This window comes from Bombus pyrosoma, linkage group LG2 (assembly GCF_014825855.1).
Source record: "Bombus pyrosoma isolate SC7728 linkage group LG2, ASM1482585v1, whole genome shotgun sequence".
Classification (NCBI taxonomy): domain Eukaryota; kingdom Metazoa; phylum Arthropoda; class Insecta; order Hymenoptera; family Apidae; genus Bombus; species Bombus pyrosoma.
Genome location: NC_057771.1, coordinates 13,909,680 through 13,927,493, shown reverse-complemented (window position 1 = coordinate 13,927,493; position 17,814 = coordinate 13,909,680). Strand labels below are relative to the sequence as shown.

The window sequence follows — 17,814 nt, the reverse complement described above, 5'->3', positions numbered from 1 at the left end:
AAATGATATAGAAACATGTGGTAAGAAGTAATGTGTTTTTGCTTGTTAATTCCTTATATCCGAATAAATTATTGTGCTTAACAGATTGAAGTGCCATCAAATAAATACCAATATTAGTTAGAAAATTCATGTGAAAAGTTTTGTAAATAACAAAGATGAATAATTCCTTTGAACTTAACACTTAAGCCAATTAGATTTCGTTGAAATTGTATTTATAGACACAGTACCGAGAAATAACAAAAACTAGAAAGTTTATCTAAAATTATTGAAATAGACGAATACAATACCTGTACTGTAGTACTTTGATCTGAAAATGGACTGCTAAAGAACGTTGTAATGATATTCATTAGGCAACCTGTCACATAATTTTCTAGAGCTGTGTCAGCGTGTTCACGATCGTGCGTGGCTGTTGCTATAATTCCCATGTCTACAATAAAAGACTTTTCGAACAACGACCACATATGATTTGACGTGTAAATTTCTTTCATTTCGACTTCCGTGTCAATGTAACAATGATTTAGGAAATTAATATATGCTTCTTTTACCTATAAATAAACGTTAAGACAATCACTTGTAATTTTCCAAATACAATTTCTCCAGAAATAATTATGGATAAACTTACTTCAGGTATGCAATCTGAATGCGACACCATAACAACGATATCGTCTAGTGGTAAAAGACTGTGACATTTAATTTCCGTATTAACATTCTTCCCCATTGTACAGCAAGCTAATAATTTAACCAATTCTACGTGGTATCTAAAATATATACATATATATTAATATAAAATATAACACATAATTTACTACGTTATTATATTTCTTAGATGAATTACTTGAGTGGACTACTTTCATCCATCCGATGTCGTTCAGATCGCATCATTTCCACAAAATGATTGAAAGAAGCTCTATCGTTATAAAAAACCAAAACGTCCTCGCCTGCTTGAACCAACTACGACGAAAAGCGCAATTAATTCGTATATTTTTAAAAAATGTAAGTTCAAAAATTTAAGATTTACTCGCCAATACGAGTACCACTTACTTCTTGCATTACCATTTCCTGGCATTTCCTAATAAATTGATTCTCAGCTTTTACTATCGTTTGAAGAAATTTTAAATATTGCACATGTTTCCCATGAGTTTCTATGCAATGCACAAAATGCTGTATCACCTTGGCATTTACTTCATTGCACAAAGTCGAATTGTCTTGAAAAATGCTACATACTGTTTGAGCTTCGCGTATACCAGGATTTAAAAACAAATCCAATTGCTTATGTAAAAGAACTTGATTCTGTTGATTTCCTAAGCAAAAGTTCTGTAGAAAATCGTGCGCCAGTCGCATCAACTCGTTCATTCTGACGTCTTCCTTCGCGTCAAACGGAACTTGCAACAAGTCTAAGACGACCGTATGTACTCCGACGTTGCGTAAAAGTCTTTGCTCGTGTTTTCGTGGTTTTATTTGACCACCTATCGTTTGAATGCATAACTTGTTCATTCGAATTAGGATCTGTTGTATCTTTTTATATTCTTCCGCTTGGTCTGCGTGCAATGGCGGACCAATGTCTAAATCTATCGCAGACCCTGCAATTATAAATAATTTCTACATTAGAAAGAATATTATATTTTATTCCTATATTCCTATATATATTTCTATATTCTTTTTCCAATATCTTTTTCTATATTTCTACATTCATATACTCTTATACGCCATATCCTATATTATTTCTTTTCTTTTTTAATGACACCATATATAAGATTATCAGGAATACCTTTTTTATCCGATGTAGACAATTGAGGCGGAGCTTTTCGAGGAGTAGCTCCATCATCTTCTTCCTCTTTACTCTTCTTCTTTTTATTACCATGTTCCTCTGATGCTTTAGATTTGTAAACCCAAAGTTCCGATTTCTCAACCGACTGTCGTAAAACATCTAAGTCGGATTTTATTTGTTTATAGGATTCAACGTCGCTATCGGAAACCAAAAGTTGCACCTATTCGCAATAATTTAATAAATCTTTCTTGTTTCTTTTCTCGCCCTGTTAATGATTGTATCATAATTTCACGCATAACGTACTTGTTTAAATGCTTGTAAAACTTCTTGTCTTTGGCTGAAGTGTCTGAAAAGCAAATGTAACGCTCCGGAAACTAACGGTGGATAATCGTGCATAGCCAAATGTAACAAAACACGTAGAAATGTTCGGCCACCTTGACCATCTAGATCCAACGCCACACATTCCTCGCTAAATAGAACAATTCATGAAATATCGTAATATGTAGTGAAAGAACTGAAAAACATTGATGATAAATTACCTGCTACCAAATATACCCTCTGCTTGTGTGCCTATTAATTCTAAATCGATAGTTTTCTGGCCAAGACTCAAGTCACCGGAAGCTCTTTCAGTTTCATCAAACTCTTGTTTGAAGATGCTCAGCAAACAAGAAATCCTGTAGTCCAATCGAACATCAAGTATGAATTGTAAAATTTCGATTATTTTCAGCTTCGTGTCCATTACTAGAGGATATTCTTTTTTCAAAAGTGGTTTTGGTCTAGGAGATGAACTGCCTGCCAATACTTGGCCAGCTGGACCCAGTGTTAAGCTCGTCATTACTGCGCCCATGTCTCCAATACATCTCAATACTCCACCTTCCGCTAATAAATATTACAAGCAATTTTAAACCCGTTCTTAATTCATTAAATATATAATTTTTAAATTACTTCTACAAGAATTTGCAAAGAAATTATTTCAAGCGAGATATTAGAGATTAAATATAGCAAATAGTTACGTTATCAGAATCATAATTATCATTAATAAAAATATTTATGTTTACGAATACAAAGCGACAAAAATGGAAAACATCAAAGGAAATTGCTGGGCAAAACAAACAGACATGCAACGAAGGTTATAGAGCAACGATGCATGAACGAAAAATTGTATTAAAAGAATTGAATCGTAACTATTTCAAGTCGTCATTAAATCACAATTATATATTACCTATGTCCTTAGAATCCACAGAATCAGCTTTAGGAGTTTTCAACATTGGTTAGTTAATTATATATGACATATATTAGAATTTGTGCGTGTTCAGTATATGTATTTGTTTAATATATTATTTTCTTAGTTTATGTCAAAGGATATGGATATTGGAGGATTGAAATAAATAAAAATATGAATTATTTATTTTGTACTAGACATTTACATAGTGTCAATGGAAAAGATACAGTGGTTGGTTCTATGGTGTACAAAAAGGACACAATTATCGGGAGACAATAATACTGTACAAGGAACGTTATGTTCAAGCGTTGTTAATTGTGAATCGGGTAAAAAAAAATAATTTTTTAAACACTTACAATCAATGTCACCAGTTGGAATTTTTCCATCGGCTACATCGTTTTCTGAGATACAGTCCAAAATACTGAGCAACGTTTTCGTTAATCTCAAAAGATCGCTGAAGCTGTAGAAACCGAAATAAATTAAATCGCGTGCCAATTTGACGACCTAAAACATTATTAAAGTAACATTAAACAATAATGATTATTTTGCGAATAAAATATGTTCAATATATTCTTTCAAATGTCTTACTTCGAACGTAAGTTTATTCTGTTCTTGATCCGCAAAAGACCACATCTTTGCCACAACATTACACAAATAATCTTCCACAAACATTATAGTTGCGCTAAACTTGGCGCGCACGCCTTCCTTATTTTGATCCCGCATCCTGTTTGCATCGTAACTAAAAGCAGACAATACATTTCATAAATGTTTTAAAATATTATACATTCACATATTACGTATGCACATAATTCTGCATTCTATTCACGTACTCATTAATGCTCATTTTCGAAGGAATTTCAGACCAAAGTCGGGCGTATTTAACTGGTGTCACTTGCTCTTGCGGATCTCTGTCAACGTGAAGATGTAACATAAGTCGACAAAATGAGGCGCGTAATTCATATGGCACCGTTTCGTCCTCCATACACCTGAATATTTCATTGAAACATTTTTTATATCCGATAATAAATTAAATAATAATCACAAGATATTTTATCTGTACTTACTTGAGTATAAGGCCGATGTCCAAATGTGGTGATAAGTTATTTAACGCTAAATATTGTCTATTTAGACACATATTGCTGAAGAGATTTAATTGATGTCTATAATAGTCTAATATGGCTGCGTCTTGAACGTTGCCTATCTTTGCTGCTCTTGATAACTCGTTTAAAGACATTGTCTTCTATATAGATTATTAAGCGTTTTAAATACTTTGAATAGACTTTATATCCATATATAAATAAATATACAACTTATATAATGATACTAACCATCCCATTATTCCATACAAGAAAAACTTCATACTCTTCCATCACAGTTATTCGTGGTTCATCATTCTCCTGTTTCTCGTCTAGCTCTTCGACTTCAACCTGAGTTTTCGTCATCCTGAAGAAATTTATTATATGAAATCGATATAGATGAAATCACGGCTGTTAATGAATGAAGTCTACCTTACCTAGTTTCTAACAATATATCTTTATTCTTTTCGCTTAGTACGCTTTTACAAATTAATTCTTGTGTTACGGCAATCGCTTTTCTGTTAGAAATACATAAATCTGATAAATAATCTAGGAATCTGGACTCCCAATTGTGCATATTTTTTCTCACAAGTCCCACGAAAGTTTCAATTTCCGCTGCCGTGATATGCTTTTCTAATAATTTCCTATTATTGTGTAACAATGCGGTGATAGTATCTTCCGCCAAAATATCGTACCCAATTTGTTTTTGCATGAAAGCAAAGTGTTTCGCGATATATTCCTGAGTTATGAGGGACATTAATTAGTGTATCTCAAATAAACATGCATAATTAAACGTGAGATCACATCTAAATATACTATACCTGGTTTTTCCGATAATCTTGTTGTGATAATCTAAGTATTCGGTAACATAAACGAAACATATATTTGTACGGCGCGTGTCGTGGATCATTCAATTCTTCTATTCTAAGAAATGGTCCCTCACCTTCCGCAGACTCTAAGAATGGAGCCTACAAATAAAACTTTAGAAGAGTTACGCGTCCAAAAATTATAATATTCATACTATCCTCCTTCATTAAAATGTCCTATCTACCATCTCGGAAGCGAAGAAAATTGAAGTTTTATCGTTTCCTTTCGCGTTATCTTCAACTCAATTAAAAATATTTAGTCGTTATTTCGTAACAAAGCGTGTAATATAACTTTTATCTAACTGGAAAAGTAAAAAACGTGGAAAATTTCAAATACTTAAATATATCTTGAGAAAAAACATTAGATAGGAGATTTTAAATAACAAAGGAAGTATATTTAACAATATTTAACAATTTTACCTGAAGTATCTTAAATAATTGACCAAGTATGTATTGTTCTCGCAATAACTTTTGCCGGTCCCTGACAGCATTGGTAACGATTAAATCTAAAGCTTCCGATTTATTCTGCTCGTTCTCTAAGCCAGCTATAAAATATACTATATCCTGCAATAAACTTGTCACGGCTCTTCTTTCATTGTGCGAGATCGTACCCTTTTCCAGTTTACCACTAATTGACGCTAACACTTTGCATGCGTCATTCGCGAAATCGAGATCTCGCACCTCGACTGGCGACACTGACCTCAGTGCAAACGCCTCTTTATCTTCTTTATTGATTGCACAACCCACCTTGCGATATCATTACAATTTAGACAAGCGATTTTTTTTTTTAAAGAATGGAAAATAGGACAGATTGCATTATATGTATACACTGTTGACCAAAATTTTAGAATCAATACGTGTCTCACGTAATTCAAGAATTAAAAAAAGAAAAGTCAGGTGAAAATTTCATTAGTTTAGGAAATTCTTTAGTCAAAAATATAAAATTTAACAAGTACAGAAAATTATCATTAATATCTGTAACATTAACTTCCTATTAATAACATAATTAGCATAGTATATGACAACTCAGAACGTAATTTTAAACTTTTAACTGACAGTGTATACATTGCAATCAGTTTCATTTAAAAGTACCTTTGACATAACAGGTTTTTCGTCATCCTTATCGATTGGTACACTGGTCGAGTGAACCCAGGTGTTCGTACATATATGATGTAACCTGACGAACGATGATTGTGGGACCAAACTGTCGCCTCTCGTTAACGTAGTCGGATCCAATTCGAATAAGGAACTTATTTCGTTACTGTGTGGTACTGATACTAATCTATATACTGGCCCAGGTGGATCTATAAACCACACGATCTATATCACGATTATATTTAGAACTGTATGAACCACGTATGTTATAAACGCGTATTGTATAACTGTACAAGGCTTCTCTACTATTACAACATGCAGGAAAATGTAATAACTTTATGTATACATTCCCTGAAGACTGTCGTCGATTCTATTTTACACATAAATATCTATCTTACCACGCTTGCCTTTTGTGGTCTCACGTGGTTCATCGGTGTCAATTTCTGCGGCCAAATATTGTCCCGTCGCCAAATGCTTGAATCGGAACAGGGAGTTCCAATGACCTGCTCCTCCTCTGCAAGGATCGTGCTGAACGACCTGTAGAAAAGATTATTAAAATGCTTGAAAACCTGTCAATATTACATACATATACTCTCTAATAACAAATAATTTTCTATTATTACTATATTTCTATACCTTTCGAATCATCGGTAGCAGAAATAGTATTATTATTAAGTAGACTAACAATAAGGTATCAAAGAATCTAACCCTGACATGTTGTAGCATAGATCAAATCGTCAATGTATTCATCAATGCATCGTTACGAGGCAAGCCAGTTGCTATTCAAGCTTACTATTTACTAATTAGTTTCTTGCTTATTAATTCCTACGCCGGTAATTTCTTGTACGTTTATTTTGATTTCTTAATAAATAATTTATTAATTCTTTATTTATTCCAAGATGTAACACTCGCTTCACCAATTGAAGGCCGTGCAATACTAATAATATGTAAGTACTAAGCACCAAGGATTTATACGCTAAGTTCCCTGAACACATAATATATTAATCAGACGATAATTTTCTTACCTCAACCTCCCACAAAGCTTTACTACTCGTAGCTGCAGTGGCGCTAGTCCTACCAGTAGTCCTGAGAAATACATGTTGCTTCTTCTTGTACTCGTCCATTGTAAGAAACTTCTCTTGTTCCGCGTGAAACAGACGAACGACATCGCCACCCTTTAAAATCTCCTCTTGGTTCTCCCTATGCTCCATAAATAACGTTACTTTCCAGGACGTAGCGGCATTCACTACGTTCACTTCCTTGCAACCGGGATTGTCACTCAATTCGTAATTGGCGGCCACATGCAGACCTTGTCTTCCGGCGTTCACTGGTTCCAAAATCACTTTGTCACCGACGACTACGCTGTCACCATCGCTACGCAGTTTGTAGAAAGGCATTATATAGAGCCAGGAGCCCTCGTTTCCGTTCGCGTCCAGGTACACCCTCATCGCGTTCTTCTCGAGTAGCGCCGGAAGTCTCTTGTTCACCGTCAGAAATTTATTGGATTTCAGATGCAATAACTAGAAGAGAGACGTATTTCGATCTATAAAGGATACTGCTATATTTAAAGGAATAATATTTATGTAATACAGAATTATTATTTGCAGAACTTTCAACGTTATTATTTGGAATTCCAAAGGCATCGTAAATGAAATATTGCTTTCTATAGAAATCTGTACAATTTGGAAATTGGGTGTTGGAGATATTTTATAAATGGAAATTTGAAATATTTCAAGAGCTTATTTCGAAATAGCACTAAACGATTATTTATTTATTATTGTTATTTAGGATTCAGAAAAGTATTATTTAAAATTACATAGTAATGGTAAAATAGAATTTTCTAGCTATAGAAATTTTATGGATATCAAAATGATAGTTGAGTGCAATTATTTACTATATTATCACACAGAATCTGGAATATTATTATTTAAGCGATTACATAAATATTTTAAACTAGAATATTATTTTCCATAACTATAGTAACATACAATTTTTAGATAAACATATAAGAGTACTCTACTATTACATAGTAATATGGCAATTAATTGAAATAGAAGCTATCGAAAGGCAAGAGCAAAAATTCTATTATCGTTCGATCCACAGGAGAAAAAAGAATGAAAATGAAGCACGGAACGCTAAAATAAGAAGCAGGACGTCAATCACACTGGTTGGTATATTAACTTTCAAGTCTATTATAATTCCCACACATGGAAGGAATAAAGCAGCTCGATAGATCGACAAAGACCCGATGTTATACGTTATTGCATCACGTTAAGTAGACGTCTAACGACGTTCATAGACACTCGCTCGCACGCCAGGAGACGATATATTTCGCCTCCACGTATAATACATTTAGCGACCATCACTTCGCCTATATAACGTTGTTCCCCTAGTTGTTGACGCTAAAAGCACCACGAATGGGATTAATAATTCGATCATACACTTAAAACAACACGCAATCGCGAGTTGAAAGCCAAGACGAAATTCAATGTTTAGATAATGCACTGCATCTTGACGATGCTTTCCGCGATAGTTTCATGCGACACAGATATCACGAAAGGAAGCTAATTCTGTTAATTGGCGACTGGTTATCGTTTTGTGTTGTTTTTCTTTTTTTCTTTTTTGCGATAAATCGACAACATGCAGAGAGAAAATGGCGAAATATCATTAGTCTATGATATTTGATAATAAGAAATAAAGAGAAGTAAGTAAGGCAGCGAGCATTTATGCTAACACTTTCGAGGTGTATTTTTCGTTTAATAATGAAAGCGATAATACGATAGTATGGAATATGATACACTTAAATTTGAAAAAAAATGTATAAAGAGATGTGAAATTTCACATTAACGCTTTATAAAGGCGAATTTTTCTTAAAATATACTAACAGAATACATTAACAATAAAATATAATAATACGGAGCAGGTATAGTACATTTAAATTCGAAGGAAATTGATTAAACACGGAGAATAAAAATTTCAAGAAATGAGTTGGAATTAAATTAACTATCTTTTTTCAACACTGAACGCAATAACATAATAACATGGAGCATAATAAAAGAAATAGGTCAAGCACGAAGAATGAAAATGTAGAGAGAAAGCTCGAGATTTTGCATTTATTTCTTTTAGACTTATTTTTCTTTCAACAAAAAGTCATTGTGCGTTTAAATGCTGTAATATAATAATAGGAGCATAATGCAGGCAAATTCGAAGAAAATGAATTAAGCGTGAAAAATATAAAACGTGAGGGAAAAGGATTGAAATTTTACATTAACTGTTCCGCGATACATTCTTCTTCTTCTCGCGATGAACTTTGTAAAATAATATCACGGACGGTAAATCGCTTAAATTATGAAAAAAGTAGGTTGACCATAATGTATTATGTAGGATATATAGCTCCATTTATAATGAGATCCTGTGTCCCCATAAATCTTCGCGACGGAAGAATATAACAGCCCACAACACAGTCTTTGTAAAAGCTACCTTGGAGCGTGTTATCCAGTTAATTCTGAGAGGGTTAAAGGGAAAGAAACAGGGTATTATCGGGTCGTTTCATTCAAAAGGTATTATTTAATATTTTCATTAGTATAGAAATGGTAAGCGAAGCGTCTGTATAAAAGAGAATTCTGTCCTTGAGTTCTAAAGCAAAAGCTGACCTTTTGAAGCGTGTAGCGCAAGGTAAATTGATTTAGTTTGTATAACGGGGACAATGTAAAAATATAGAGAAATATTAGAGAAACAAAACATGGTAGCTTTGATTCTTTCTCACCTGCACGACATTACCGTAGGAGACCACGCTGCCAAGCAGTTTCTTGTTTTCAGTCTCGTTTTGTTTCTTTTCTATCTCGGCGGCATGCTAGAAATTGATCCACGTTAATCAGGATTAATATGCTTTATTTAATAATATAAAATATAATTAATTCATTAATTCAAACTTCAATTGTTAGATGAAATAGCGTAAAAGTTTCATGAGACTTCCAAACTCACGTGCAATCTTTTCAAAAGCACGGCGTCGGTGCCGCTAGCGCTTTGCTTTGCTGCCTTCCAAAATTGTTTTTGGGCAGAGTAACGGTTCATAGGGCATATTTTGAACAGGCAATCTAAAAATTACGCAGAAGACCAGCGACACGTTAATCGGATGAAAGACATATCAGTGTAAATTTTGGTTAAAGGAATGGAGAGCTCGTTTTAGAAACGATCGATCAAGTTACTGACTGATCTTTTATTTCTACGATAATCGTCGATGATAATTTTTGCTGATTTACCTCGAAACTTCTTGGGTGGATTCGATAAATCTCCAGCCTCGGGACATACCACGCATCTATCGTCCACCAACCTAGAAAAGAATTAAAGTGAAAGAATTTGTGTAAATATTAAATTTTCTTAGCATTTATTTGAAAACTCCGCGTAGTCGAAACGAGTGTTAAAAAACCAACTTGTTATTAAATTCCATCGATTAAAGGCTAAAAGTAATGAAATATGATTAATATGATATTAAATATGACTATTGAATCTGATTTTATTGATTCATATGATTTGATTTTATTGAAGAGTAAGAAAATATAGGTGCATGAGAGCAATAAACATTTTTCAGAAACTGGCAACAGAAATCTGTGACATATAAAAAATTACAGGATCTAGGTGAAATGACGAAAAAACTATTAAAGAAATTTTTAGAATTTCCTTTTACAGTCGCAATTTAAAACGACAAAATTCGATAATTTAATTTGATTAAAAGAAATTGCGAATCGAACGTTGCATGGACAATACGTTACTCGTTAATAAGTTAAAGCTCTCATTTCTTTTTAAAGATCTTTCAGTCTCTCCATATTTCAGTTTATATTAAACTATTTTCCTCTTATTTCGTATCAAATAATCTATTATAAAGCTTGGAATTCATTCCTAAATAAATATTATAAAAACAGTATCCTATCCGATACTCTTTGAGTTAAACTCGATTTAAACTTCACTTAAGCTCGACACAAAGTGGCGAGAGCTCTAGAACAACTAAACCACGAGATTGTCTTTTGATGGCAACGCCTCGGGGTTAACAACATAATATAGGAGACAGTTGTGAAATAAGTGTGGTCCAGCTAGAACGAAAGCAACGTGCAGATCGATATTGGGGCAGGCCCAGTCTTGCCCGGGAGCTTTAAAGCTACGCAGTGTCGACGAACTTTCATCTGTCGAAATATCGGCGTATCGTTGCCATCGTACGATGCTGTCGCACATTGAAACAAGTGCACTTGCAGCGGAGCAATATTTTCTGCCCGGCGGGGTGAGACGTTTAAAGTTTAACAAATTACACTGTTGTTCCTTTCCTGAAAAGATCAGAAAACTTTTCCAACAGTGAATGATAATATGCGATGGCTGTGTAGACAAAAATAGCTATAAATCATTCTGCACAAAGAAACACGATACATGATGACAAAAATGGAATGTACGAAATTAGTAGAAGTTTTATATAAAATGGAGTGTCGTCAAATAATTGAAAATCAATAAGTTTTTATTTTTGGAGTTGAAATTTGGTGCAATTTAAAGTAAAATAATATCATGAATATAATATTTCTTCATTAAATGATGCGGTGTTGGGATTAATGTGGAAAAAGAGAAAATAATTTTATAGCGTTTTAATTGCATATCGCAGAACATAGCTAACAAGTATGTTTTTTTTTCAGAACCTTTTTTAAAGTTGCCCCAGATAAATATTTTTGCAGGAAAAATTGTTAGAACAGGGGGATATTTATTTTACGTTTTAGTTTTCCTTCTTCGGTAACTTTTGAAACATATGTGCCATTCGCTAGACAAACACACTTCTCCATAGTCTGCAAGTAAACTAGGTCGTTCATATGCAAGTCTAACTTTTTATTGTTTTGAACTTTCAAAAGATTTGGAAAGATTCCAGCACACTTATGAACGACTCATTGTAAAAGCGGCCTCTAAGTCGGATGTTTAAAATATTTCCGAATAAAAGGAAAAAGTAGAAGGAAAGATATCTAACAGATTTTTCCTGCAATTACATCAACGACCTGATTTACGTACAAAAAAATTGATGAATTACCGTAGTGAATTCAATTCAAATTAACGTCCGAATTTAAAAAATCCTAATGAAATAACCGACTTGAGGAAGATCTTAAAGAATATTATCCTTTCGATAAATCCAATTTTCTTATTTCTAACTAAAAATACATTTTTCATGTTGACAGTGAAAGACCGTATACCTATTTGAGCATAGTCTGTCACGGAAAGCGCAGATAGGCAAGAATAGATTCGACCAGAGAATGAAAACGGAATCGAGCATTATTTTACCATGACAAAAGCGCGTTTACAAGCTGAACAGAAACGAAGGTACATATTGATCGCGGAATCTTGCATCAACGATGCACTGAAACGTTGGATTCCACGGTTACTGTAAAACATCAAGGGGAAAAATAACACTTCCTGTCCAAATAACGATTAATTACAAAGGCCGCTTTTATGGTTGACAGAAGAAAGTTGTTACGAGCAGGGTTGATTACATCCCTTTCAGTGTCAGCCCGGCTATCCGTAACTAACCACATCGCTTGTTGTTCGTCACTAATAGAATACATAGTTTGCTAACGAGATTGCATTTAGGCTTCTTTCATCCGCAAACGTAAGCTCTTTTAACTACCTCGAAGGCTAATGCGTTCCCTATAGAACGTAGCCGCAAAGGCTGACAAGGTTCGTATAAGGTAAAACCGTTCGTTTCGCGTGAAATATATTCTTATCTTGATGTATTAATCATTGGATGCCTTTAGGTTTTATAATATTATAATATAGCTGCTCCCTTATTTTGTTTCATTAGAAAGATATTAGAAAAATTATTTGAAATAATAATGATATTTGTTTTACGTACATTGCTTTATTTCTGTATCTTTCTATCGAACCGCACAAATTTCAATTAGAATTTTAAACCTGTGCTATTATATTACTGATAATGTCACTTCACTATATTCGATAAGAAGAATGTAAATGTGTTTCCCGTTTATAAGCGGTAATATAATCTTGATATATTCTTCATTATTTTATTAGATTGTAAATAAATTTTTATTTGAAATAATAATGATATTTGTTTTACGTACATTGCTTTATTTCTGTATCTTTCTATCGAACCGCATAAATTTCAATTAGAATTTTAAACCTGTGCTATTATATTACTGATAATGTCACTTCACTATATTCGATAAGAAGAATCTAAATGTGTTTCCCGTTTATAAGCGGTAATATAATCTTTATATATTCTGCATTATTTTATTAGATTGTAAATCAATTTTTATTACACTATTAATTCCTATGATTACAGAAAGTAAGAATTTTGCTCGTTTATCTTAGAATGATGTATGTAAATTTCAATTAGTCATGGATGAAAAATAATAAAATTTCCAGTCAGAAACGATTTGCTATCGTGCGACATGCATCTTATAAAATAAATCATCGTCTGACGATAAATATTCCTGGTATCATAAATCAAAGAGATCTAAAATAGCGGGAAACTACTGGTAGCATCTACCGGCTATGACAAATGTTCAAAGTGTGAAAAACGTGAAACTCGCCACTAGCTACAAATCAATTGTCTGCGCGATGTAGCACCCAAGGCAAACAACAAAGTGAAGATTCGAAATTATATTTCACTCTCGTTAAAAACGAAAAAAAAAAGTGACACTCGGTATGCTACATTACTATAAATCATAGAAGATCGACATGTTATGTCGAGTGTCTCTTTATGTATATCGAAGCATGCATGGACAATGATCCGATATTCCACTTGCACCGCTAAAATCACTCACACGATAAATCGGGCTTGCACGTGGATTCTGATCGGCAAACAGTGAGAAACAACGTGTGCCAGCACCTGGCGTGTAACCACGAATATTCGAACGCGATACATCTGTAATCGAAACCACATCTCGACTCTGTCGCTCATGTTTCCTATTAATGATCCGTGGATCCTCCATAAACTGAATGAAGTCGGGTCAAGTCAGAATATTTGTCGAAATATCTTCTATCCTATTCGATGTGCAAATAATTTACCTAATAAAATAGGCGAATAAACGTCGGATTCGTGGTACGTTTGTTATCGGAACCATATTTCTGTCCTACGTTTCAAGTAATAATTCACAGATTAATCTATAAATCGTGTTGACTCAACTTCACTTAAGACGTTTATCGAAAGTCTCGAATCTTCGCCAACGCGTAAAGAAAAAATATTTGGCCAAAACAATGTAAATCAATACCAGGTTTGTTATATGTTTGCAATTGAAACTATATTTTAGTTCTACCATCCACGTTCACTAACAATAATTCACAGGCTGGGTATTTTTCTAAGCTTGGCTACCGGAAGCCATTCAAAGCCGAAAGACAAGAATTGAATAAATAACAATAACAATTCGTACATCAATTCGATATGTTTGCAATTGAAACTATATTTCAGTTCTACCCGATTCAACCAGAGACGTTTGTCGGCATATCTTCACCAGTGCACGAAGAAGAGAGATCCATTGAAAAGACGAAAGCAAACCGATCTTATTCGACAATGTCTCTATACATTCAACAATCTCGATTCAATTTACAATCCCATCGAAATATCATTACCAACGAATGAAGATACACTTTTATGAGCATAGGAGAAAAATGAGAAAAAAATCTCACCGGGAACAAAGCAAATTAATATTCGACTGGCGATGCACGTCGCTCTTTTAGCAATGAATGCAATACGATCGATCGAAGAGGCGTTCTAAAGAGAGACGTGCGAGTCAAAGCTATCGGGTCAGCGAACAAGAAAGACAACGTAGACACACGATGTAAATTTTCGCAGGGGTTGCCTATAATACACATAACTGAGGAAACGGTTCGGCCACGAAAGCCGATATCGTGTCACCTACAATGTCGTGTCCACCGTACATCCATAACCGTGATTGAGTTAGCCACGTTACCGCATATAGTCCATAGTTGCTACTGTTAGACCATTAGAAGCAGAACTGAAGGCGGTTTTAACTCAAGAACGTATACATGCATCGCGCATTATCTCATTTAAAAAGCCTTCATACGCTTAGAAACCTAACTTCCTCACACACGTTCATCCACGCGCGCGGTTCATCGGTGTTCGTTCTTTATGTCAATCGAGTAATATCGAAGAGATGGCAAATCGAAACCCGAGAAACCGAGATGTTGCCACGTAATAATGGATTTCTAGGATACCTGCAGGAATGCACGCTATGTGCTTTCGACTGCGTACCGTGCACTTCCTGCTGATCAATAAATTACCACGTCCCACGCCCTCGATAATTTTATTAATATCTTCGTTGACGACCGTTCAAAATTGGTAACCGTTCGAGCGTTTCTCTCGCGGTGGAAGGAAAAGGTACGTGTACGAGCTGCGAAATCAATTATTCGAAATCGAAATTATACGAGATAAGCGTCAGTCAAATATTTTGGCACTGAAATTTCAAAAAACGGTGTTAACCACTTTGGTGTATGAACGGCTCATGTAGTGATTTAAGGGTTGAATAACGTCAGAGTAAAGCTTCTATCGATGAGAGAAGCGATTAAGAGTTGGATATCGCTGGCAATCTAATCTCGTGCTTAATTAAGCATTGACGCAAAACGATTGTGTACTCGACGTATGAAACACTTAAAAGATCTTGAAAAAGAAAAAATAACAATAAATCAACGATCGTGACGATCATTCGAACACTGATATTGCTTTAAGGCGATAAGCATCGCGAAACTTCTCTAAACCTTCTTGCACGATCATTTATTAACTAACATTAGTGAACCCTAAAACTGACCAAGGATATAGATTTTTATTGTACAAACAGCATCCATTATTTAAAAAGTTACAAATTAAATCACTAATATTATTAATGCAGTGTTTGTTACAAAATGATTCCGACTTTATATGATGTAGAATCTTATTTATAAAATTGTTATTGTTGTAGCCTTGGAAGACCAATGATTTTTCCTATGAGTTAAAGCTATTACTTGATCAGGATCTGATTAGCAATATTTACTTCTTACTGATTTGTAAATAACGCAAACAATCTTTTATCTAAACGTAAAATCTCATTTTCTATTTCGAATAAAAAAATTTGCATATTCATAATTATTTATTCTTTCGATATATTGATCCTTTATTGTTATATCACTGTGATTCCAAGGGGTAAATTAAAATCGAGGATAATGGAACAGATAATTGAATTATGCAAGAGAACTTCTTCAACAAAGAGTATATTCTTTTCCCTAAATGAAAATGTAGAACGATCGAGAAGAAAGAAAAATTTATGCACAATAAATTTATAGTAATAGATATAAAGGAATAGTAACTTTTCGAAGTATCTTGAAACCTAGGAGCTAAGAAGCTGATAGGATGAACGCGTTGTTGCAAACGTTAATTACATCCCTTTCATTCGAGTTGGTATACCGAATACAGACAGGTAGTGCACTGTTATGGCAAATGACAAGTAACCGTATAATCAAGATACTGGCAGAAAACAGGAATTAGTAGATATACTCCATTCACCGAGTCAGGGATTTAGCTTGACGAGCTGCGATCAATTATTATCTCCGTATATTGGCATTAATCGAACAATAGCACAATATGGTCCAAAGATCGTCAAATACCTTGCACCCTGTCTTTAGAAATTTCTATCATAGATACAGTGACAACGGTCGAGAGATTCGATTATCGTATGCGTTATTGAATTTTTTGAAACAATATAATGCTAAATTGTATCGCATTACGATATCGTATGCTTTTTAACTCTTACGTTATGATTGATGAATGTACGTTAGTATAATTAAGAGTTAAGGGATAGGAAGGGAAATGTGATTTTCACATTATTTATTAGTCTAATATTTTTTATTAATGGACTTGTATTTTATCAAAATAAAGATATCTTGGATTTGTGGATATGGTTACGATAACAAGGATATATGTATTTGGATAATAAATATAAACGTGGAACGTTACAGTACTAGATTATTTTATGATTATATGATATTTTGATAAAAATCTCGCTAAACGGATATTGCAAAATTTGGAGATTGTCTCCTTCCACGTCTTTCTTCTTCTATCTTCAACTGGCATCTTATATTTATTCAAGAAACTATCAATTTCACCTATAAGATCCTAATATGTTATTTATTTTTTAGATTATTCTTTTTAGTGTGCTATATTAACATGTACTAAGTAACGTAATAAATTTCGTTATACTTAGAAATCCACCAATTATTATGCATTAAGAATTATATTCATGGACTGTGAAGAAGTGAAATTATAATTCTAATATTATTTTTTACAATATCAAAAGCGAGCCAGACTTGCTCTAGAAGTACACTAGCCTTTTTCATATTCAAAGTTTGTACATCAACATTGATAATTAAGATGGTTGAAAAGGAACACAATGTAAAAACGTTTTAAAACGTAAGAAATTCATGTGCCATCGTCATAATACATACGCATATGTATATTATATATGCTCTTTGTCTTAGCTACTTAGCTGAAAGCACGTTATCTTTGACTTACGCTATGAAAGGAGATAATAACGAATTGCAGAGACCTGCTCGCGAACTAAGTCCATTCGCAAAACCAGATTCGCGGAATTCGATCGCCGAGATTTTATTTAAGTGGCCATTCATGCCGGTGAATGCCAGTAGAGTGGGCGAAGTGTGCCTGACCTGTTTTTCGAGTGGCAGGCGAGTCTAAATGGAACTTAGCGATTAATCGCTCTTGGAATGATGCGTGTCAAAATCATTTACAAACTGAATCCT

At 33.9% G+C, this 17,814-nt stretch overlaps 1 protein-coding gene across 15 annotated transcripts in view; it reads right to left on the bottom strand.

Moving 5' to 3' along the window:
- LOC122577819 (inositol 1,4,5-trisphosphate receptor) overlaps window positions 1-17,814 on the bottom strand; it is a 48,425-nt gene that overhangs the window by 11,902 nt on the left and 18,709 nt on the right. For 9 of the 15 annotated variants that reach the window (XM_043749432.1, XM_043749442.1, XM_043749436.1 and 6 more), the window contains exons 3-24: window positions 10,290-10,360; window positions 10,012-10,124; window positions 9,794-9,880; window positions 7,053-7,547; window positions 6,426-6,564; window positions 6,025-6,236; window positions 5,353-5,679; window positions 4,888-5,034; window positions 4,504-4,805; window positions 4,319-4,433; window positions 4,055-4,230; window positions 3,821-3,976; window positions 3,579-3,729; window positions 3,347-3,494; window positions 2,991-3,017; window positions 2,308-2,647; window positions 2,072-2,237; window positions 1,769-1,988; window positions 1,042-1,580; window positions 836-951; window positions 623-758; window positions 288-545 (exon numbers count right to left, since the gene is read on the bottom strand). In XM_043749432.1, coding sequence (XP_043605367.1) covers window positions 288-545; window positions 623-758; window positions 836-951; window positions 1,042-1,580; window positions 1,769-1,988; window positions 2,072-2,237; window positions 2,308-2,647; window positions 2,991-3,017; window positions 3,347-3,494; window positions 3,579-3,729; window positions 3,821-3,976; window positions 4,055-4,230; window positions 4,319-4,433; window positions 4,504-4,805; window positions 4,888-5,034; window positions 5,353-5,679; window positions 6,025-6,236; window positions 6,426-6,564; window positions 7,053-7,547; window positions 9,794-9,880; window positions 10,012-10,124; window positions 10,290-10,360 — 4,441 coding nt within the window. The remainder of the gene's footprint in view (window positions 1-287; window positions 546-622; window positions 759-835; window positions 952-1,041; window positions 1,581-1,768; window positions 1,989-2,071; window positions 2,238-2,307; window positions 2,648-2,990; window positions 3,018-3,346; window positions 3,495-3,578; window positions 3,730-3,820; window positions 3,977-4,054; window positions 4,231-4,318; window positions 4,434-4,503; window positions 4,806-4,887; window positions 5,035-5,352; window positions 5,680-6,024; window positions 6,237-6,425; window positions 6,565-7,052; window positions 7,548-9,793; window positions 9,881-10,011; window positions 10,125-10,289; window positions 10,361-17,814) is intronic. The other 6 variants (XM_043749435.1, XM_043749439.1, XM_043749437.1 and 3 more) reach the window with 2 other exon arrangements.